Source organism: Salvelinus namaycush, chromosome 18 (genome assembly GCF_016432855.1).
Source record: "Salvelinus namaycush isolate Seneca chromosome 18, SaNama_1.0, whole genome shotgun sequence".
Classification (NCBI taxonomy): Eukaryota; Metazoa; Chordata; class Actinopteri; order Salmoniformes; family Salmonidae; genus Salvelinus; species Salvelinus namaycush.
The window spans coordinates 29,377,633-29,403,477 of NC_052324.1; the positions used below are offsets into that span (position 1 = coordinate 29,377,633).

The window sequence follows — 25,845 nt, forward strand, 5'->3', positions numbered from 1 at the left end:
TGTTGTATTATAATTTAGTAAAATCACCTTCCGGTGTAAAAATCCTGGAAATTAGAAAGAAAAAACTGTTTTAAGTGAGAAGTATTGGCATTGGTCTGAGCACCACAATGTCTACTTCACGTTTTCCAGCACACAGCTACTATAGAGCTATGTTGGTCTGTCTATTGTACTTCAAACAAGGTGTAGGCAGGTTTCTTAGGATTGTGAAGAGACACACACACACACACACAGGTACAGACACAAGCTTACACATACATGGATTTTGTATTGTAGATATGTGGTAGTAGAGTAGTGGCCTGAGGGAACACACTTAATGTGTTGTGAAAAGTGTTATGAAATGTAATCTCATTTATTTTAAATACATTATTTTAAATTGTATATAATTGCCTTAATGTTATTGGGCCCCAGGAAGCAGCTAATGGGGATCCTTAATAAATAGAAATCCTTAATAAATACAAAACCTTCTCAAACAATGTAATTCATACTCTTAGATAAGGTTCTCCCATAATTTTTTTATTTTTATTTCACCTTTATTTAACCAGGTAGGCTAGTTGAGAACAAGTTCTCATTTACAACTGTGACCTGGCCAAGATAAAGCAAAGCAGTTCGAAACATACAACAACACAGAGTTATACATGGAATAAACAAACATACAGTCAATAATACAGTAGAAAAAGTCTATATACAGTGTTTGCAAATGAGATAAGATAAGGGAGGTAAGGCAATAAATAGGCCATAGTGGCGAAGTAATTACAATATAGCAATTAAACACTGGAGTGATAGATGTGCAGAAGATGAATGTGCAAGTAGAGATACTGGGGTTCAAAGGAGCAAAATAAATAAATAAATACAGTATGGGGATGTGGTAGTTGGATGGGCTATTTACAGATGGGCTATGTACAGGTGCAGTGATCTGTGAGCTGCTCTGACAGCTGGTGCTTAAAGTTAGTGAGGGAGATATGAGTCTCCAGCTTCAGGGATTTTTGCAGTTCGTTCCAGACATTGGCAGCAGAGAACTGGAAGGAAAGGCGGCCAAAGGAGGAATTGGCTTTGGGGGTGACCAGTGAAATATACCTGCTGGAGCGCGTGCTATGGGTGGGTGCTGCTATGGTGACCAGTGAGCTGAGATAAGACGGGGCTTTACCTGTAGCCAGTGGGTTTGGCGACGAGTATGAAGCGAGGGCCAGCCAACGAGAGCGTACATATCGCAGTGGTGGGTAGTATATGGGGCTTTGGTGACAAAACGGATGGCACTGTAATAGACTGCATCCAATTTGTTGAGTAGAGTGTTGCAGGCTATTTTGTAAATTACATCGTCGAAGTCGAGGATCGGTAGAATAGTCAGTTTTACGAGGGTATGTTTGGCAGCATGAGTGAAGGATACTTTTTTGTGAAATAGGAAGCCGATTCTAGATTTAATTTTGGATTGGAGATGCTTAATATGAGTCTGGAAGGAGAGTTTACAGACACTTAGGTATTTGTAGTTGTCCACATATTCTAAGTCAAAACCGTCCAGAGTAGTGATGCTGTACTGGCGGGCAGGTGCAGGCAGCGATCGGTTGAAGAGCATGCATTTAGTTTTACTTGCATTTAAGAGTAGTTGGAGGCCACGGAAGGAGAGTTGTATGGCATTGAAGCTCGTCTGGAGGTTAGTTAACACAGTGTCCAAAGAAGGGCCAGAAGTATACAGAATGGTGTCGTCTGCATAGAGGTGGATCAGAGAATCACCAGCAGCAAGAGCGACATCATTGATGTATACAGAGAAGAGAGTCGGCCCGAGAATTGAACCCTGTGGCACCCCAATAGAGACTGCTAGAGGTCCGGACAACAGGCCCTCCGATTTGACACACTGAACTCTATCAGAAAAGTAGTTGGTGAACCAGGCGAGGCAGTCATTTGAGAAACCAAGGCTGTTGAGTCTGCCAATAAGAATGTGGTGATTGACAGAGTCAAACGCCTTGGCCAGGTCGATGAATACGACTGCACAGTATTGTCTCTTATCAATGGTGTTTATGATATCATTTAGGACCTTGAGCGTGGCTGAGGTGCACCCATGACCAGCTCTGAAACCAGATTGCATAGCGGAGAAGGTACGGTGGGATTCGAAATGGTCGGTAATCTGTTTGTTAACTTGGTTTTCGAAGACTTTAGAAAGGCAAGGTAGGATAGATATAGGTCTGTAGCAGTTTGGGTCTAGAGTGTCTCCCCATTTGAATAGGGGGATGACCGCGGCAGCTTTCCAATCTTTGGGAATCTCAGACGACACGAAAGAGAGGTTGAACAGGTTTGTAATAGGGGTTGCAACAATTTCGGCAGGTAATTGTAGAAAGAGAGGGTCCAGATTGTCCGGCTGATTTGTAGAGGTCCAGATTTTGCAGCTCTTTCAGAACATCAGCTATCTGGATTTGGGTGAAGGAGAAATGGGGGAGGCTTGGGCGAGTTGCTGTGGGGGGTGCAGGGCTGTTGACCGGGGTAGGGGTAGCCAGGTGGAAAGCATGGCCAGCCATAGAAAAATGCTTATTGATAATCTCAATTATCGTGGATTTATCGGTGGTGACAGTGTTTCCTAGCCTCAGTGCAGTGGGCAGCTGGGAGGAAGTGCTCTTATTCTCCATGGACTTTACAGTGTCCCAACACTTTTTTGAGTTTGTGCTGCAAATTTCTGTTTGAAAAAGCTAGCCTTAGCTTTCCTATCTGCCTGTGTATATTGGTTCCTAACTTCCCTGAAAAGTTGCATATTACGGTGGCTATTCGATGCTAATGCAGTACGCCACAGGATGTTTTTGTGCTGGTTAAGGGCAGTCATGTCTGGAGTGAAACAAGGGCTATAATATCTGTTCCTGGTTCTACATTTTTTGAATGGGGCATGCTTATTTAAGATGGTGAGGAAAGCACTTTTAAAGAATAACCAGGCATCCTCTACTGACGGGATGAGGTCAATATCCTTCCAGGATACCCGGGCCAGGTCGATTAGAAAGGCCTGTTCGCTGAAGTGTTTTAGCGAGCGTTTGACAGTGATGAGGGGTGGTCGTTTGACCGCAGACCCATTACGGATGCAGGCAATGAGGCAGTGATCGCTGAGATCTTGGTTGAAAACAGCAGAGGTGTATTTAGAGGGCAAATTGGTTAGGATGATATCTCTGAGGCTGCCCGTGTTTACAGATTTGGGGTTGTACATGGTAGGTTCATTGATAATTTATGTGAGATTGAGGGCATCAAGCTTAGATTGTAGGATGGCCCGGGGTGTTAAGAATGTCCCAGTTTAGGTCACCTAGCAGCACGAGCTCTGAAGATAGATGGGGGGCAATCAATTCACATATGGTGTCCAGGGCACAGCTGGGGGCAGAGGGTGGTCTATAGCAAGCGGAAACGGTGAGAGACTTGTTTCTGGAAAGGTGGATTTTTAAAAGTAGAAGCTCGAATTGTTTGGGTACAGACCTGGAATGTAAGACAGAACTCTGCAGACTCTGCAGTAGATTGCAACTCCGCCCCCTTTGGCAGTTCTATCTTGTCGGAAAATGTTATAGTTAGGGATGGAAATTTCAGGGTTTTTGGTGGTCTTCCTAAGCCAGGATTCAGACACGGCTAGGACATCCAGGTTGGCAGAGTGTGCTAAAGCAGTGAATAAAACAAACTTAGGGAGGAGGCTTCTAATGTTAACATGCATGAAACCAAGCTTTTACGGTTATAGAAGTCAACAAATGAGAGCACCTCGTGAATAGGAGTGGAGCTAGGCACTGCAGGGCCTGGATTAACCTCTACATCACCAGAGGAACAGAGGAGGAGTAGGATAAGGGTACGGCTAGCTAGCAGAAGGGCCTTAGAGGGACGTCGCGACGGAAGAAGTCTGTAGCCTCCTCGTGCAGAGCCTCCTCGTGCGGTTACGTCGGCAGACCAGTCGTGATGGATTAGTAAGGTTCCGTGTAGTAAAGGGGTACAGTCCAATTGGCAAAATAGGTATAGTGGCCCAAGAAATTGATCGATGGATCTCTTCAGCTAACAGTCCAATATGCTCTAGACAGCTAGCGGGCCGCGGCTAGCAGGCTAGCAGATGGGCATTCAGATGGGCATTCAGATGGGCATCCCTGCCAGCTCCTACACATCATCTCTAGCTAGCGAACACCTTTGCTAACAGGTATTGTGTCAATTTAAAACTTGCACAAGACAATTCACAGAATTGCCAATTTAAAGAAATGTTGCCAATTTATTCATTACAAAATGTAACTAACATTCGATAGTTAATCCAGATATTCTTAACTTTGCCTCGATTCAGCAGTCTCGTCCAGATCATGGCATTTGTAGTTCTTTATGATAGCCACATTAGCAGCTAATTAGTGTTCAATTTTTATGGGGTAAATACAGGCAAATATATTGATAAAATTCACCTTGTCCTAGAGAGATTTACATGGTTCTCAAAACGTCACGCCAGGGTAAGCCTACACAAAACACAGCCCTTATCTGAAGTGTTTCTAAAATCCCCTAAAAAATGAATGGTGGAAAAATTGAAAAAATCAATTGCAACCATTTCCTTGTTCGACCGGTAGGTTTTATGGTTATTCTGACTCATACTGTGGTACTCTATTGTAGGCCTAAATGTGTTTAATTGTAGCGTCACCATCTTTACTGCAAAAATAAATACAAATAGAAAACAGAACTTTAAGCTACATATTCATTTGAAAGAGGTCATGAATTGTCCATTGACATGCACAGCAATTGATAAAAGAGGACCATGTTTGCAAAACAAGTGGGTTAGAGTTTGTCAACATGACACAGATTAGCTAATGGTGACAGAAATCAGGAATGCACACAGATTCTATAGACCTCTCTAACTATATGAGTAAGTGTCCAACATACCACCACATGTTGTTATGTTGCACACCTACTGACCACAAAAAGGACGTGACTATGAAATGTATATTTTTCTCAATTACATATATTGCAAAATAAATAAAAATAAACGGCAAAGAACAACAGGCAGGTACCACATAAAGTACTACAAGACAAAACAGCTCACTCAATCAAGCCTTATGGTCTTCTAAGTATAAAAGTAAAGCTTGCTTTCGTATAATAAAAAAAGGCTTGAAAAAGTAATGGACTGGGATAATGTCTTAATGCAATGTGTGAAGCAGTGTGTGAATAATCCATTACTTTACCTTGTATGCAATACAAATTGCACTATTGTGGAAGCACCTTATCGAAGAATATGAATCACAATGTTTGAGAAGGTTTGAATCCTAAGCAACCTGCCTACACATTGTTTGAAGTACAATAGACCGACATAGCTACTGTAGTAGGTCAAAGCTGTGTGTGGGAAAACCTGATGCTCATGTGAATTTCAGACCAATGCCTACTTCTCACTTTAAACATATTTTTTGGTTTCTAATGAATCAATATGGACTGCAGTCTCTGTGTGTGTGTGTGTGTGTGTGTGTGTCTGTGTCTGTGTCTGTGTCTGTGTCTGTGTCTGTGTCTGTGTCTGTGTCTGTGTCTGTGTGTGTGTGTGTGTGTGTGTGTGTGTGTGTGTGTGTGTGTGTGTGTGTGTGTGTGTGTGTGTGTGTGTGTGTGTGTGAGTGTGAGTGTGAGTGTGTGTGTGTGTCTGCCATTAAGAACTTTTAATGTGGTCAGTTTGTTTGTCTGTTGATCATTCAGTAAGGCCTCCGCCTCTGTCTTGGATCGTGATTGGCCTTGACAAGAAATAATCTTAAAAGATGGATTAAAAAAAACAATGATTGATTTGCAGGAAGGATGGGGGGACAAGGGTGTGTTTTGACTCAAGTTGGAGTTTTCTGAAAAGCTGATCTTAAAAATGAAGGCTATTGATCTTAGTGTCAGAGTTAGAATGTTAATGACATTTAATCAATCTGCTGCCAGCCATCTGACTCCTGTAGTGTAAAAAGACTGACTGACTGCCTGAGAGAGGAGGTTCATAGTGCTCTGGGGTTGCAAAGGAAGGATATATTACTGTAAACTTTGGAAATACAGGTAGCCTTCTCCATCCCAACCAGCACAGACACACACACAAACACGCACACGGACACACACACCTCTGCACATGCATGCATTAACACACACACTGGCATGCACACACACAATCAAATCAACTCCTAGCTACAGGTTCATGTATGAATTAGCATCTGTGAGCATGTCAGTGTTGTTGTAAGGCTGCCAATAAGAGGATGAAGTTCAGGTAGCCTTCTCCAACCCAATCAGCACGCGCACGCACACACACACACACACACGCACACACACACACGCACACGCACACACACACACACATGCACACACTTAACTCCATTTCAATTCAGCAGAAGATTTTCCTTTTTCTGCAGTCCATATCAACTCTCCACTCAACTACTCTAGCCATACCATTCCACAGATTCCACCTGTTCTGCTCCCACTCAAAACCAATGTCCTGAAGACAAGAGGTTGCCATTAACGACACATCTGACAACAGTGAGAGTAGAGAGGGAAAAAGAGAGCGAGAGCTCCCTGGTGTCTGTGGTGTGTTCGTTGGCTGTAGGACAAGGTGTTCTGTTGGTCTTACTCTGTATTACTCATCTGATAGCCAACCTATCTATGTCTCTCACACACATGGCAGGAACTTTATGGCCACCGCAATGATGCACACCAATCTGAGTGTGCACACTAAATACTTCCCTGTAGCCCATTCAGCCACAGCACAGGGAAGACCCCTTTTCTGCTTTATATATTCAAATACACCTTAGCCAAATACATTTAAACTCAGTTTTTCACAATTCCTGACATTTAATCCCAGTAATAATTCCCTGTTTTAGGTCAGTTAGGATCACCACTTGATTTTAAGAATGTGAAATGTCAGAATAATAGTAGAGATAATGATTTATTTCAGCTTTTATTTCTTTCATCACATGCCCAGTGGGTCAGAAGTTTATATACACTCAATTAGTATTTGGTAGCATTGCCTTTAAATTGTTTAACTTGGGTCAAACATTTCGGGTAGCCTTCCACAAGCTTCCCACAATAAGTTGGGTGATTTTGGCCCATTCCTCCTGACAGAGATGGTGTATACCTCCAGGTTTGTAGGCCTCCTTGCTCGCACACGCTTTTTCAGTTCTGCCCACCAATTTTCTACAGGATTGAGGTCAGGGCTTTGTGATGGCCACGCCAATACTGTAACGTTCGTCTTGTGGTGAATGAGCGGACCAAGGCGCAGCGGGTGATGAATACATAATGAATTTATTAAATGAAAGACGAAACACGAAGTACACTTGAATGAACTACAAAACAAATAAACGACGTAGACTGACCTGAACAATAGAACTTACATATAGACGAAGAACGCATGAAACAGGAACAGACTACCTAAAACGAACGAACAAACGAAACAGTCCCGTGTGGTATACACAGACACAGGAACAATCACCCACAAACAAACAGTGAGAACAGCCTACCTTAATATGGTTCTCAATCAGAGGAAACGTCAAACACCTGCCTCTAATTGAGAACCATATCAGGCAACACCTAAACCCAACATAGAAAACACATAACATAGACTACCCACCCCAACTCACGCCCTGACCAACTAAACACATACAAAAACAACAGAAAACAGGTCAGGAACGTGACAAATACCTTGACTTTGTTGTCCTTAAGCCATTTTGCCACAACTTTGGAAGTATGCTTGGGGTCATTGTCCATTTGGAAGACCCATTTGCGACCAAGCTTTAACTTCCTGACTGATGTCTTGAGACATTGCTTCAAAATATCGACATAATTTTCCTCCCTCATGATGCCATCTATTTTGTGAAGTGCACCAGTCTCTCCTGCAGCAAAGCACCCCCACAACATGATGCTGCCAACCCCATGCTTCATGGTTGGGATGGTGTTCTTCGGCTTGCAAGCCTCCCTTTTTTCCTCCAAACATAACAATGGTCATTATGGCCAAACAGTTCTATTTTTGTTTCATCAAACCAGAGGACATTTCTTAAAAAAGTACGATCTTTGTCCCCATGTGCAGTTGCAAACCGTAGTCAGGCTTTTTTATGGCGGTTTTGGAGCAGTGGCTTCTTCCTTGCTGAGAGGCCTTTCAGGTTATGTCGATATAGGACTCGTTTTACTGTGGATATAGATACTTTTGTACCTGTTTCCTCCAGCATCTTCACAAGGTCCTTGATTTGCACTTTTCGCACCAAAGTATGTTCATCTCTAGGAGACAGAACGCGTCTCCTTCCTGAGCGGTGTGACGGCTGCGTGGTCCCATGGTGTTTATACTGGCGTACTATTACTTGTACAGATGAACGTGGTACCTTCAGGCGTTTGGAAATTGCTCCCAAGGATGAACCAGACTTGTGGAGGTCTAAAAAAAAATCTGAGGTCTTGGCTGATTTCTTTTGATTTTCCCATGATGTCAAGCAAAGAGGCACTGAGTTTGAAGGTAGGCCTTGAAATACATCCGCAGGTACACCTCCAATTGACTCAAATTATGTCAATTAGCCTATCAGAAGCTTCTAAAGCTATGACATAATTTTCTGGAATTGTCCAAGCTGTTTAAAGGCACATTCAACTTAGTGTATGTAAACTTCTGACCCACTGGAATTGTGATACAGTGAATTATAAATTAAATAATCTGTCTGTAAACAATTGTTGGAAATATTACTTGTGTCATGCACAAAGTAGACGTCCTAACCGACTTGTCAAAACTATAGTTTGTTAACAAGAAATTTGTGGAGTGGTTGAAAAACGAGTTTTAATGACTCCAACCTAAGTGTATGTAAACTTCCGACTTCAACTGTATATACTGTATGTATGTGTGTGTGTATATGTGTGTGTACCTGGAAGAATCCTGGAGGTACGGGTCCCACTGGCATTCCCTCTCCTGGGGGAAGGTTCCCAAGGATGGGACTGGGAGCTGCTGCTGCACTCTGGAAGACACACACACGCACGCGCGCACACACACAAAATCAGGTTAGATCATGAGGATGGTGTAGCAGTGAGGCGGTAACTTTTAACACACTCATGCAGAAAAGGTCCAAAGACATCAAACATTCCAACACCAGGAGACCCAAAAAATAGCTGCCAATATCCCACAATATTTTAACCAACTCAAACTCACTGAACTCTAGTAAAATCCATAATCCAACCCATGACTACCTATAATCCAGCCCATGACTACCTATAATCCAGCCCATGACTACCTATAATCCAGCCCATGACTACCTATAATCCAGCCCATGACTACCTATAATCCAGCCCATGACTACCTATAATCCAGTCCATGACTACCTATAATCCAGGACATGACCTCCTTTAATCCAGGACATGACTACCTATAATCCATCCCGTGACTACCTATAATCCAGCCCGTGACTACCTATAATCCAGCCTATGACTACCTATAATCCAGCCCAAGCCTACCTATAATCCAGCCCATGCCTACCTATAATACAGCCTATGACTACCTATAATCCAGCCCATGACTACCTATATTCCAGGACATGACTACCTATAATCCAGTCCATGACTACCTATAATCCAGGACATGACTACCTATAATCCATCCCGTGACTACCTATAATCCATCCCGTGACTACCTATAATCCATCCCGTGACTACCTATAATCCAGCCCGTGACTACCTATAATCCAGCCCATGACTACCTATAATCCAGCCCATGACTACCTATAATCCAGCCCATGACTACCTATAATCCAGCCTATGACTACCTATAATCCAGCGCATGACTACCTATAATCCAGGACATGACTACCTATAATTCAGGAAATGTCTACCTATAATTCAGGACATAACTACCTATAATCTATCCCGTGACTACCTATAATCCAGCCCGTGACTACCTATAATCCAACCCATGACTACCTATAATCCAGCCCATGACTACCTATAATCCAGCCCATGACTACCTATAATCCACCCCATGACTACCTATAATCCAGCCCATGACTACCTATAATCCAGCTCATGACTACCTATAATCCAGTACATGACTACCTATAATCCAGCCCATGACTACCTATTATCCAGGACATGACTACCTATAATCCAGCCCATAACTACCTATAATCCAGGACATGACTCCCTATAATCCAGCCCATGACTACCTATAATCCAGCCCATGACTACCTATAATCCAGCCCATGACTACCTATAATCCAGCCCATGACTACCTATTATCCAGGACATGACTACCTATAATCCAGCCCATAACTACCTATAATCCAGTTCATGACTACCTATTATCCAGGACATGACTACCTATAATCCAGCCCATGACTACCTATTATACAGGAGCAGATCATAACAGTAGCCCAGTTTGTTATCATGTCATGATCAAATGAGTCTCCCCTCCGTCCTCCGTCCTCTGTCTCAGTGGGCTCTTTCCTGTGTGTGTTCCTGACCTGGCACTGTGGCATTGTGGCAGGCCAGCCGCCCAGGTTATTTTTACTCTTTATATTGTTCTCTCTCAGACGGGTGGCGCGGGCACGTTTCACCACTGCCTCGGACTGCTTCCTGTGCTATAGTACAAACTCCCCAATATTACCAAGCTCCAAACACACCACAAGGCAACGGCTATGGGCAGGGAGGCAGGGAGATGGGCACGGACAGGAGCGTAATTAAGGGTCAAGATTCAGAGGTAGGGGATAGAGGCGAGATGCTGGTGGCCCGCAAAGAGGTGGTGAGTGATAGGGAAGACAGTCTACGCCCTTCCCACACTCACACACAGTCTCCCAAACATTACAATACCACAACCTCCACCTCTTAGTTATGGTTTCTCTGCACAGACAACATATAGGATTCTTCTAATGTATACTATCAACTGTTAATAGTCATAAATGAAAAGTATCAGTATCAGCACGTATATCAAACGTGGTCCGCAAAACAATAAACATTTCAGTAAATGCAGTTTCTTGCTGTTTGTCTGCATATCTTCTCACTCCCTCTCTCCCCCTTCTCTGCCTCTCTCTCCACCCCTCCACTCTTTCCTGTCATCTCTCTGTCGTCCTCTCTCCCCCTTCTCTGCCTCTCTCTCCACCCCTCCACTCTTTCCTGTCATCTCTCTGTCGTCCTCTCTCCCCCTTCTCTGCCTCTCTCTCCACCCCTCCACTCTTTCCTGTCATCTCTCTCTCGTCCTCTCTCCCCCTTCTCTGCCTCTCTCTCCACCCCTCCACTCTTTCCTGTCATCTCTCTGTCGTCCTCTCTCCCCCTTCTCTGCCTCTCTCTCCACCCCTCCACTCTTTCCTGTCATCTCTCTGTCGTCCTCTCTCCCCCTTCTCTGCCTCTCTCTCCACCCCTCCACTCTTTCCTGTCATCTCTCTCTCGTCCTCTCTCCCCCTTCTCTGCCTCTCTCTCCACCCCTCCACTCTTTCCTGTCATCTCTCTGTCGTCCTCTCTCCCCCTTCTCTGCCTCTCTCTCCACCCCTCCACTCTTTCCTGTCATCTCTCTGTCGTCCTCTCTCCCCCTTCTCTGCCTCTCTCTCCACCCCTCCACTCTTTCCTGTCATCTCTCTGTCGTCCTCTCTCCCCCTCTTCCTTCATCCTCTCTCTTCATCCTCTACCTCTCCCTCCTTCCCTCCTTAGGCATAGACTGTGAGACAGACCCAAACTCTGAAGTTTCCGCTGGCTGATTTTTTAGGTCAGACTGCAACACAGTTACTAATCAGAGCCAAGACAATGGCAAACTACTCCCACAGGATACATACAGTTCTTGTGTTGAAATTGCACTGCTCTATGTAAACAGTGTGTGTATTTTGCTTAAACAAATGAAGGTATGGATGGAAGGCTCATTGGCGGAGAACATTGTTCAGGACAGGTGTGTGGCATGTGTGTTTGTGTTCACAGTACTGCACTCTCTCTGTGAATGGTAGTGTTCTTTTCCCCTGCCTTCATTTCTCCTCTCACTCCGGATTACCCAGCATGCTTTCCACTCACTGGCAGCCTGGAGGTCTGCTGAGTCTGCCTTCTCAGAGATAGAGGGGGGGGGGAGAAATATCTACCTGACCTGCTGACTAAGCAGCCTTTTCCAAATAAACCAACAAGAAAAACATCAAGATATTCCCTGCCCCCACTGCACAGCAGCCTCCTTCACTGGGAGAAAACAACAACGACAACAACAGCCTTCCAGCCCTACAGCCCCTGCAGCACACAACACAGACAGCCTCAACACAACAGCCTCCCAGCCCTACAGCCCCTGCAGCACACAACACAGACAGCCTCAACACAACAGCCTTCCAGCCCTACAGCCCCTGCAGCACACAACACAGACAGCCTCAACACAACAGCCTTCCAGCCCTACAGCCCCTGCAGCACACAACACAGACAGCCTCAACACAACAGCCTCTCAGCCCTACAGCCCCTGCAGCACACAACACAGACAGCCTCAAAACAACAGCCTCTCAGCCCTACAGCCCCTGCAGCACACAACACAGACAGCCTCAACACAACAGCCTCCCAGCCCTACAGCCCCTGCAGCACACAACACAGACAGCCCCAACACAACAGCCTCCCAGCCCTACAGCCCCTGCAGCACACAACACAGACAGCCTCAAAACAACAGCCTCTCAGCCCTACAGCCCCTGCAGCACACAACACAGACAGCCTCAACACAACAGCCTCCCAGCCCTACAGCCCCTGCAGCACACAACACAGACAGCCTCAACACAACAGCCTCTCAGCCCTACAGCCCCTGCAGCACACAACACAGACAGCCTCAAAACAACAGCCTCTCAGCCCTACAGCCCCTGCAGCACACAACACAGACAGCCTCAACACAACAGCCTCCCAGCCCTACAGCCCCTGCAGCACACAACACAGACAGCCCCAACACAACAGCCTCCCAGCCCTACAGCCCCTGCAGCACACAACACAGACAGCCTCAACACAACAGCCTCCCAGCCCTACAGCCCCTGCAGCACACAACACAGACAGCCTCAACACAACAGCCTCTCAGCCCTACAGCCCCTGCAGCACACAACACAGACAGCCTCAACACAACAGCCTCCCAGCCCTACAGCCCCTGCAGCACACAACCCAGACAGCCCCAACACAACAGCCTCCCAGCCCTACAGCCCCTGCAGCACACAACACAGACAGCCCCAACACAACAGCCTCCCAGCCCTACATGTCATCACAGGACAACTACCACAATCGTTTTTTATTTCTGAATTAAACTACATTTCACATCGACCACAAGCACACCTTCTAAGCTTTCTTGTTAGAAACACAGTTGGTACGTCTTAGCCAAGTCGGACTGTGTGTTGGAGGGGGCTCAACAGTAGGTTTATGTTACTATGGTTTACAGATTAAACACAACCATTTGTCCACAGGCTCACTCAAAGAGTGAGATTAATACTGTTGTACTGTTGGACAGCATTGTTTGGTAGTGTGTAGACGTTAAGGCCTGGTGTTCTAGCACCTAACCTGTTCAAACATTGAAAACGCACACACTGATTAAGAGTCTTCAGTCTACAGTCTACAGTTCACACAGAACTTTGTTTACACTTTGACAAGAGCTGAGAGTAGCATTGAGATCTGAGGTGTGTGTGTGGTTGTGTGCCTGCGCGCGTGTGTGCGTGCGTCAGCGTGACTGAGGAAAGCTGAAGCAGGGAAAACACTCTGACCTCTCCTACTTAGAGGGACACCTGGACCTGCTGGCAAACTCATCTGTAATCTAAATTATTCACAGCACCACTCTGGAGGACAGGGTTACACTACGCTAACCACCCCGTTACAGGATTACACTATGCTAACCACACTGTTACAGGATTACACTACGCTAACCCCCCTGTTACAGGATTACACTACGCCAACCACACTGTTACAGGATTACACTACGCTAACCACCCTGTTACAGGATTACACTACGCTAACCCCCCTGTTACAGGATTACACTATGCTAACCACACTGTTACGGGATTACACTACGCTAACCACCCTGTTACAGGGTTACACTACGCTAACCACACTGTTACAGGATTACACTACGCTAACCACCCTGTTACAGGGTTACACTACGCTAAACACCCTGTTACAGGATTACACTACGCTAACCACCCTGTTACAGGGTTACACTACGCTAACCACCCTGTTACAGGGTTACACTACGCTAACCACCCTGTTACAGGATTACACTACGCTAACCACCCTGTTACAGTATTACACTACGCTAACCAACCTGTTACATGGTTACACTACGCTAACCACCCTGTTACAGGATTACACTACGCTAACCACCCTGTTACAGGATTACACTACGCTAACCACCCTGTTACTGGATTACACTACGCTAACCATCCTGTTACAGGATTACACTACGCTAACCACACTGTTACAGGATTACACTACGCTAACCACACTGTTAGGTTACACTACGCTAACCACACTGTTACATTACGCTAACCACACTGTTATACTACGCTAACCACACTGTTACAGGATTACACTACGCTAACCACACTGTTACAGGATTACACTACGCTAACCACACTGTTACAGGATTACACTACGCTAACCACACTGTTACATGATTACACTACGCTAACCACACTGTTACAGGATTACACTATGCTAACCACACTGTTACAGGTTTACACTACGCTAACCACCCTGTTACAGGGTTACACTACGCTAACCACACTGTTACAGGATTACACTACGCTAACCACACTGTTACAGGATTACACTACGCTAACCACACTGTTAGGTTACACTACGCTAACCACACTGTAACATTACGCTAACCACACTGTTATACTACGCTAACCACATTGTTACAGGATTACACTACGCTAACCACCCTGTTACAGGATTACACTACGCTAACCACACTGTTACAGGATTACACTACGCTAACCACACTGTTACATGATTACACTACGCTAACCACACTGTTACAGGATTACACTACGCTAACCACACTGTTACAGGATTACACTACGCTAACCACCCTGTTACAGGGTTACCCTACGCTAACCACCCTGTTACAGGGTTACACTACGTTAACCACACTATTACAGGGTTACCCTACGCTAACCACCCTGTTACAGGGTTACACAACGCTAACCACACTGTCACAGGATTACACTACGCTAACCACCCTGTCACAGGATTACACTATGCTAACCACACTGTTACAGGATTACACTCCGCTAACCACACTGTTACATGGTTACACTACGCTAACCACCCTGTTACAGGGTTACACTACGCTAACCACGCTGTTACAGGATTACACTACGCTAACCACACTGTTACAGGATTACACTACGCTAACCACCCTGTTACTGGATTACACTACGCTAACCACACTGTTACAGGATTACACTACGCTAACCACACTGTTACAGGATTACACTACGCTAACCACACTGTTAGGTTACACTACGCTAACCACACTGTTACATTACGCTAACCACACTGTTATACTACGCTAACCACACTGTTACAGGATTACACTACGCTAACCACCCTGTTACAGGATTACACTACGCTAACCACACTGTTACAGGATTACACTACGCTAACCACACTGTTACATGATTACACTACGCTAACCACACTGTTACAGGATTACACTACGCTAACTACACTGTTACAGGTTTACACTATGCTAACCACACTGTTAGAGGGATACACTACGCTAACCACACTGTTACATTACGCTAACCACACTGTTATACTACGCTAACCACCCTGTTACAGGGTTACCCTACGCTAACCACCCTGTTACAGGGTTACACTATGCTAACCACACTGTTATACTACGCTAACCACCCTGTTACAGGGTTACCCTACGCTAACCACACTGTCACAGGATTACACTACACTAACCACCCTGTCACAGGATTACACTATGCTAACCACACTGTTACAGGATTACACTACGATAACCACACTGTTACATGGTTACACTACGCTAACCACCCTGTTACAGGGTTACACTACGGTAACCACCCTGTTACAGGATTACACTGCGCTAACCACACTGTTACAGGATTACACTGCGCTAACCACACTGTTACATGATTACACTACGCTAACCACACTGTTAGGTTACACTACGCTAACCACACTGTTACATTACGCTAACCACACTGTTTTACTATGCTAACCACACTGTTACAGGATTACACTACGCTAACCACCCTGTTACAGGTTTACACTACGCTAACCACACTGTTACAGGATTACACTACGCTAACCACACTGTTACAGTATTACACTACGCTAACCACACTGTTACAGGATTACACTACGCTAACCACACTGTTACAGGATTACACTACGCTAACCACCCTGTTACAGGATTACACTATGCTAACCACACTGTTACAGGATTACACTACGCTAACCACCCTGTCACAGGATTACACTACGCTAACCACCCTGTTACAGGGTTACACTATGCTAACCACATTATTTTACTACGCTAACAACCCTGTTACAGGATTACACTACGCTAACCACACTGTTACAGGTTTACACTACGCTAACCACCCTGTTACAGGATTACACTACGCTAACCACCCTGTTACAGGGTTACACTACGCTAACCACACTGTTACAGGATTACACTACGCTAACCACACTGTTACAGGATTACACTACGCTAACCACACTGTTAGGTTACACTACGCTAACCACACTGTTACATTACGCTAACCACACTGTTATACTACGCTAACCACACTGTTACAGGATTACACTACGCTAACCACACTGTTACAGGATTACACTACGCTAACCACACTGTTACAGGATTACACTACGCTAACCACACTGTTACATGATTACACTACGCTAACCACACTGTTACAGGATTACACTACGCTAACCACACTGTTACAGGTTTACACTACGCTAACCACCCTGTTACAGGGTTACACTACGCTAACCACACTGTTACAGGATTACACTACGCTAACCACACTGTTACAGGATTACACTACGCTAACCACACTGTTAGGTTACACTACGCTAACCACACTGTTACATTACGCTAACCACACTGTTATACTACGCTAACCACACTGTTACAGGATTACACTACGCTAACCACCCTGTTACAGGATTACACTACGCTAACCACACTGTTACAGGATTACACTACGCTAACCACACTGTTACATGATTACACTACGCTAACCACACTGTTACAGGATTACACTACGCTAACCACACTGTTACAGGATTACACTACGCTAACCACCCTGTTACAGGGTTACCCTACGCTAACCACCCTGTTACAGGGTTACACTACGTTAACCACACTATTACAGGGTTACCCTACGCTAACCACCCTGTTACAGGGTTACACAACGCTAACCACACTGTCACAGGATTACACTACGCTAACCACCCTGTCACAGGATTACTCTATGCTAACCACACTGTTACAGGATTACACTCCGCTAACCACACTGTTACATGGTTACACTACGCTAACCACCCTGTTACAGGGTTACACTACGCTAACCACGCTGTTACAGGATTACACTACGCTAACCACACTGTTACAGGATTACACTACGCTAACCACCCTGTTACTGGATTACACTACGCTAACCACACTGTTACAGGATTACACTACGCTAACCACACTGTTACAGGATTACACTACGCTAACCACACTGTTACATTACGCTAACCACACTGTTATACTACGCTAACCACACTGTTACAGGATTACACTACGCTAACCACCCTGTTACAGGATTACACTACGCTAACCACACTGTTACAGGATTACACTACGCTAACCACACTGTTACATGATTACACTACGCTAACCACACTGTTACAGGATTACACTACGCTAACTACACTGTTACAGGTTTACACTATGCTAACCACACTGTTAGAGGGATACACTACGCTAACCACACTGTTACATTACGCTAACCACACTGTTATACTACGCTAACCACCCTGTTACAGGGTTACCCTACGCTAACCACCCTGTTACAGGGTTACACTATGCTAACCACACTGTTATACTACGCTAACCACCCTGTTACAGGGTTACCCTACGCTAACCACACTGTCACAGGATTACACTACACTAACCACCCTGTCACAGGATTACACTATGCTAACCACACTGTTACAGGATTACACTACGATAACCACCCTGTTACAGGATTACACTACGCTAACCACACTGTTACAGGATTACACTACGCTAACCACCCTGTTACAGGATTACACTACGCTAACCACACTGTTACAGGATTACACTACGCTAACCACACTGTTACAGGATTACACTGCGCTAACCACACTGTTACATGATTACACTACGCTAACCACACTGTTAGGTTACACTACGCTAACCACACTGTTAGGTTACACTACGCTAACCACACTGTTACATTACGCTAACCACACTGTTTTACTATGCTAACCACACTGTTACAGGATTACACTACGCTAACCACCCTGTTACAGGTTTACACTACGCTAACCACACTGTTACAGGATTACACTACGCTAACCACACTGTTACAGTATTACACTACGCTAACCACACTGTTACAGGATTACACTACGCTAACCACACTGTTACAGGATTACACTACGCTAACCACCCTGTTACAGGATTACACTATGCTAACCACACTGTTACAGGATTACACTACGCTAACCACCCTGTCACAGGATTACACTACGCTAACCACCCTGTTACAGGGTTACACTATGCTAACCACATTATTTTACTACGCTAACAACCCTGTTACAGGGTTACCCTACGCTAACCACACTGTTACAGGATTACACTACGCTAACCACCCTGTCACAGGATTACACTACGCTAACCACACTGTTACAGGTTTACACTATGCTAACCACACTGTTACAGGGTTACACTACGCTAACCACACTGTTACATTACGCTAACCACACTGTTATACTACGCTAACCACCCTGTTACAGGGTTACACTACGCTAACCACACTGTTACAGGATTACACTACGCTAACCACACTGTTACATGATTACACTACGCTAACCACACTGTTACAGGATTACACTACGCTAACCACACTGTTACAGGTTTACACTATGCTAACCACACTGTTACAGGGATACACTACGCTAACCACACTGTTACATTACGCTAACCACACTGTTATACTACGCTAACCACCCTGTTACAGGGTTACCCTACGCTAACCACCCTGTTACAGGGTTACACTATGCTAACCACATTATTTTACTACGCTAACAACCCTGTTACAGGGTTACCCTACGCTAACCACACTGTCACAGGATTACACTACACTAACCACCCTGTCACAGGATTACACTATGCTAACCACACTGTTACAGGATTACACTACGCTAACCACCCTGTTACAGGGTTACACTACGGTAACCACCCTGTTACAGGATTACACTACGCTAACCACACTGTTAGGTTACACTACGCTAACCACACTGTTACATTACGCTAACCACACTGTTATACTATGCTAACCACACTGTTACAGGATTACACTACGCTAACCACCCTGTTACAGGATTACACTACGCTAACCACACTGTTACAGGATTACACTACGCTAACCACACTGTTACAGGATTACACTACGCTAACCACACTGTTACAGGTTTACACTATGCTAACCACACTGTTACAGGATTACACTACGCTAACCACACTGTTACAGGTTTACACTACGCTAACCACCCTGTTACAGGGTTACCCTACACTAACCACCCTGTTACAGGGTTACACTATGCTAACCACACTGTTACAGGATTACACTACGCTAACCACACTGTTACATTACGCTAACCACACTGTTATAGTACGCTAACCACACTGTTACAGGATTACACTATGCTAACCACACTGTTACACTACACTCAGGGTTGGAAAGTAAGTGAGTACATGTAATCAATACATGTCACGCCCTGACCGTAGATTGCTTTGTATGTTTCTATTTTTAGTTTGGTCAGGGTATTATGTGGGTGGGTATTCTATGTCTGGGTATTCTATGTTGTAGGTCTAGGTTTTCTGTTTCTGTGTGTTTGGCCTGGTGTGATTCCCAATCAGAGGCAGCTGTCTATCGTTGTCTCTGATTGGGAGCCATATTTAGGTAGCCTGTTTTCCCACTTTTGTTTGTGGGTGGTTGTTTCCTGTTTAGTATTTTGTTTCACCTTTCAGGACTGTTCGTTTGTCGTTTTTCTTGTTTGTCAAGTGTTTTCGTATTTTATAAAAAAAAATATGACCACTTACCACGCTGCACCTTGGTCCTCCTCTCCTTCTCCAGACGACAATCGTTACAATACATGTAATCTGATTTTTTTTTAACTAACTGTAATCTGTTACGTTAAGAGCAAAAATATTATAATCAGATTACGGATACTTTTGAAAAACTAGATGATTACTTATTGGATTAATTTTAAATTCAGAAAGGATGTTTGCGAGAGAAAAAAACAATGACACATTTCTGTTTTCTCAATGACATTCAATTCAGCATTGAAAAAAAGGTACAAATTTAAGTTTGTTCCACATGAGCAAGTCAGACCAATATGATGACACACCAAATGTGTTTGATGGATCATTTTTGTCTTCTTCTAGGGAAAAGTAATCCAAAAGTAACGGAGTTTGGCTAATACAAAAGTTCCGTTACTGATTACAATATGACAGGTAACTAGCTACTGTAACAGATTACATTTAGAAAGTAACCTACCCAATCCTGACTACGCTCACCACACTGTTACAGAGTTACACTACGTCATCCACACTGTTACAGGGTTACACAAAGCCATCCACACTGTTACAGGGTTACATTATGCTAACCACATTGTTATAGAGTTACACTACGCCATCCACTGTTACAGCTTGGCACACCTGTATTTGGGTTGTTCTCCCATTCTTCTCTGCAGATCCTCTCAAGCTCTGTCATGTTGGATTTGGAGCATCGCTGCACAGTTATTTTCAGGTCTCTCCAGAGATGTTCGATCAGGTTTAAGTTCGGGCTCTGGCTGGGCCACTCAAGGACATTCAGAGACTTGTCCTGAAGCCACTCCTGCGCTGTCTTGGCTGTATGCTTAGGGTTGTTGTCCTGTTTTAAGGTGAACCTTAGCCCCAGTCTGCGGTCCCGAGCGCTCTGGAGAAGGTTTTCATCAAGGATCGCTCTGCACTTTGCTCCGTTCATCTTTCCCTTGATCCTGACTAGTCTCTCAGTCCCTGCCACTGAAAAACATCCCCAGAGCATAATGCTGCCCCCACCATGCTTCACCGTAGGGATGGTGCCAGGTTTCCTCCAGACGTGAAGCTTGGCATTCAGGCCAAAAAGTTAAATCTTGGTTTCATCAGACCCGAGAATCTTGTTTCTCATGGTCTGACTCCAAGCGGGCTGCCATGTTGTCACGTTCCTGACCTGTTTTCTGTTGTTTGGTATGTGTTTATTGGTCAGGGCGTGAGTTTTGGGTGGGCAGTCTATGTTTTCTGTTTCTATGTTGGTTTTGGGTTGCCTGGTATGGCTCTCAATTAGAGGCAGGTGTTTGACGTTTCCTCTGATTGAGAGTCATATTAAGGTAGGTTGTTCTCACTGTTTGTTTGTGGGTGATTGTCTTCCGTGTCAGTAGATGTTACCACACGGGACTGTTTCGGTTTGTCTGTTCCTGTTCGTGTGTTCTTCGTTTCATGTAAGTTCGTAAGTTTAGGTCTGTTTAGTTCGTTTTGTTATTTTGTATTTCTATAGTGTTATTTCGTGTTTCGTCGTTTTGTTTATTAAATCATTATGAATTCACACCCCGCTGCACTTTGGTCAAATCACTACTCCTCCTCTTCGTATGAAGAGGAGGAGGAACACCGTTACAGAATCACCCACCAAACCCAGATCAAGCAGCGGGTTAACGGACAGCAACGACAGCAGCAGTGGGTCAAGGAGGATTGGACATGGGAAGAGATTCTGGACGGAGAAGGACCCTGGGCAGAGCCAGAGGAGTGTCGCCGTCCCAAGGCGGAGCTGGAGGCATCTAAAGCGGAGAGGCGACGATATGAGGAGGCAGCACGGAAGCAAGGCTGGAAGCCCGCAAGTACAACCCAAAAATTTCTTGGGGGGGGGGGCTAAAGGGTAGTGTGGCGAAGTCAGGTAGGAGACCTGCGCCAACTTCCCGGGCTTACCGTGGAGAGCGAGAGTACGGGCAGACACCGTGTTACGCAGTAGAGCGCATGGTGTCTCCTGTACGTGTTCATAGCCCGGTGCGGGTTATTCCACCTCCCCGCACTAGCCGGGCTAGAGTGAGCATTGAGCCAAGTGCCATGAAGCCGGCTCAACATATCTGGCCTCCAGTACGTCTCCTCGGGCCGGTGTACATGGCACCAGCCTTACGCATGGTGTCCCCGGTTCGCCAAAACACAGCCCAGTGCGGGTTATTCCACCTCCCCGCACTGGACGGGCTACGGGGAGCATGCAACCAGGTAAGGTTGGGCAGGCTCAGTGCTCAAGGGAGCCAGTACGCCTACACGGTCCGGTATATCCGGCGCCACCTTCCCGCCCCAGCTCAGTACCACCAGTGCCTACACCATGCACCAGGCTTCCAGTGCGTCTCCAGAGTCCTGTTCCTCCTCCACGCACTCTTCCTGTGATGCGTGTCTCAAGCTCAGTGCCTCCAGTTTCGGCACCACGCACCAGGCCTACTGTGCGCCTCAGCGGGTCAGAGACATCCGTCTGCCCAGGTCCGTCTGAGCCATCCGTCTGCCCAGTGCCATCTGAGCCATCTGTCTGCCCAGCGCCGTCTGAGCCATCTGTCTGCCCAGCGCCTTCTGAGCCATCCGTCTGCCCAGCGCCTTCTGAGCCATCCGTCTGCCCAGCGCCTTCTGAGCCATCCGTCTGCCCAGCGCCTTCTGAGCCATCCGTCTGCCCAGCGCCTTCTGAGCCATCCGTCTGCCACGAGCCATTAGAGCCGCCCGTCTGTCCCGAGCCATTAGAGCCGTCCGTCAGTCAGGAGCCGCTAGAGCCGTCCGTCAGTCAGGAGCTGCCAGAGCCGCCAGCCAGTCAGGAGCTGCCAGATCCGCCAGCCAGTCAGGAGCTGCCAGATCCGCCAGCCAGTCAGGAGCTGCCAGAACCGCCAGACAGTCAGGAGCTGCCAGAGCCGCCAGCCAGTCAGGAGCTGCCAGAGCCGCCAGCCAGTCAGGAGCTGCCCTACAGTCATGAGCTGCCCTACAGTCATGAGCTGCCCTACAGTCATGAGCTGCCCTTCAGTCATGAGCTGCCCTCCAGTCATGAGCTGCCCTCCAGTCATGAGCTGCCCTCCAGTCATGAGCTGCCCTACAGTCATGAGCTGCCCTACAGTCATGAGCTGCCCTACAGTCATGAGCTGCCCTACAGTCATGAGCTGCCCTTCAGTCATGAGCTGCCCTCCAGTCATGAGCTGCCCTCCAGTCATGAGCTGCCCTCCAGTCATGAGCTGCCCTCCAGTCATGAGCTGCCACTCAGTCATGAGCTGCCCTACAGTCATGAGCTGCCCTACAGTCATGAGCTGCCCTACAGTCATGAGCTGCCCTACAGTCATGAGCTGCCCTTCAGTCATGAGCTGCCACTCAGTCCGGAGCTGCCACTCAGTCCGGAGCTGCCACTCAGTCCGGAGCTGCCACTCAGTCCGGAGCTGCCACTCAGTCCGGAGCTGCCAGTAGTACAGAGTTGTCCCTCTGTCCTAAGCTACCTCTCTGTCCGGAGCTACCTCTCTGTCCGGAGCTACCTCTCTGTCCTGAGCTACCTCTCTGTCCTGAGCTACCTCTCTGTCCTGAGCTACCTCTCTGTCCTGAGCTGTCTCCTCTATGTAGGAGGGGCCTTAGTGAAGGTTCCTGGACCATGGTCGGGGGCGAGGGTCGCCACTCAAAGGACGCTAAGGAGGGGGACAAAGACAGTGGTGGAGTGGTGTCCTCGTCCACCGCCGGAGCCGCCACCGCGGACAGATGCCCACCCAGACCCTCCCCTTGAGTTGTAGGGGTGCGCCCGGAGTTCGCACCTTGAGGGGGGGGTTCTGTCACGTTCCTGACCTGTTTTCTGTTGTTTGGTATGTGTTTATTGGTCAGGGCGTGAGTTTTGGGTGGGCAGTCTATGTTTTCTGTTTCTATGTTGGTTTTGGGTTGCCTGGTATGGCTCTCAATTAGAGGCAGGTGTTTGACGTTTCCTCTGATTGAGAGTCATATTAAGGTAGGTTGTTCTCACTGTTTGTTTGTGGGTGATTGTCTTCCGTGTCAGTAGATGTTACCACACGGGACTGTTTCGGTTTGTCTGTTCCTGTTCGTGTGTTCTTCGTTTCATGTAAGTTCGTAAGTTTAGGTCTGTTTAGTTCGTTTTGTTATTTTGTATTTCTATAGTGTTATTTCGTGTTTCGTCGTTTTGTTTATTAAATCATTATGAATTCACACCCCGCTGCACTTTGGTCAAATCACTACTCCTCCTCTTCGTATGAAGAGGAGGAGGAACACCGTTACACATGTGCCCTTTACTGAGGAGTGGCTTCCGTCTGGCCACTCTACCATAAAAGCCTGATTGATGGAGTGCTGCAGAGATGGTTGTCCTTCTGAATACTTTCCGAATGCACTGCATCTTACTCTCTATCTATCCTTCTCATTCCTTATTAATCTAAAGATATTACTTTCAATATTTTTTTATTCATTACTGTAGTTAGTAGCACTGTTCTGTGTACCTGCATTCTTTGCTTGTGCTTGTGCTTGTGTGTGTATGTATGTATGTATGTATGTATGTATGTATGTATGTATGTATGTATGTATGTATGTATGTGTGTGTGTGTGTGTGTGTGTGTGTGTGTGTGTGTGTGTGTGTGTGTGTGTGTGTGTGTGTGTGTGTGTGTGTGTGTGTGTGTGTGTGTGTGTGTGTGTGTGTGTGTGTGTGTGTGTGTGTGTGTGTGTGTGTGTGTGTCAGGGGAGAGTGGTGTTCTCAGGAGTGTTCCACCACTGGGAGGGAGGAACTCATGTCTGCTGATTACAGAAGAGACTGAAGAGACGTGAGTGGAATCCCAACACACTGTGTCATCTCTGTCTCTCAGCCTCAGTGTCTGGATCTCTGTCTGTCTGCCTCAGTGTCTGGATCCCTCTGTCAGTCTCAACACCAGCTCACACAGCCCAACCGTCTCACTCTGTTTCACTCTTCTTTCCATACAACCTCACTCTGCCTCACTCTAACTTGCCTCATCCTGTATCTCTTCTTCTCTCCCTTTGTCTCTTCTCCTGTCATCTCTCTCACTTCACGATGTCTCACGCTATCTCTCTCCGTCTCAATCTCTGTCATCCTGCCTCTCTCTTTTTCTCACACTCTCTCGCTCACCCACTATCACTTTCACTCACTCTACCGCCATCTGTTAGTCTGGCTATAGAATGATTGGAAGCTATGACAAAAAATAGTGTGTAAATGGAATGCAACACTGTGTATCTACAAACATGCTGACAAACAAGTCTTGTGTGATCTCCATTCTACAGTTGTGGGAGATTTTCACCAGAGAGGAAGGCTAGTTAGGAAGTCTGCAGCCAGACAGAAGTTCTGGTAAACATGCCTGGGAGGGAAAGGTGGGGGGTGGAGACGGTTAGACAGGGAGGGAAAGGGTGGGGGTGGAGACGGATAGACAGGGAGAGAAAGGGGGTGGGGGGTGGAGACGGATAGACAGGGAGAGAAAGGGGGTGGGGAGTGGGTGGAGACGGATAGACAGGGAGGGAAAGGGGGTGGTGGTGGGTGTAGACGGATAGACAGGGAGGGAAAGGGGGTGGGGGTGGGTGGAGACGGATAGACAGGGAGGAAAGGGGGGGTGGAGAGAGGTGAGAGAAGAGAGTGAGAGATGGAAAGAGGGAGTCAGGGAGAGAAAGAGTGGGAC

At 46.2% G+C, this 25,845-nt stretch overlaps 1 protein-coding gene across 1 annotated transcript in view; it reads right to left on the bottom strand.

The window, feature by feature from the left end:
- LOC120063338 (single-stranded DNA-binding protein 2) overlaps nt 1-25,845 on the bottom strand; it is a 115,913-nt gene that overhangs the window by 16,997 nt on the left and 73,071 nt on the right. Inside the window, exon 5 of the mRNA XM_039013663.1 lies at nt 8,811-8,900. Within this exon, the coding sequence (XP_038869591.1) occupies nt 8,811-8,900 (90 nt within the window). The remainder of the gene's footprint in view (nt 1-8,810; nt 8,901-25,845) is intronic.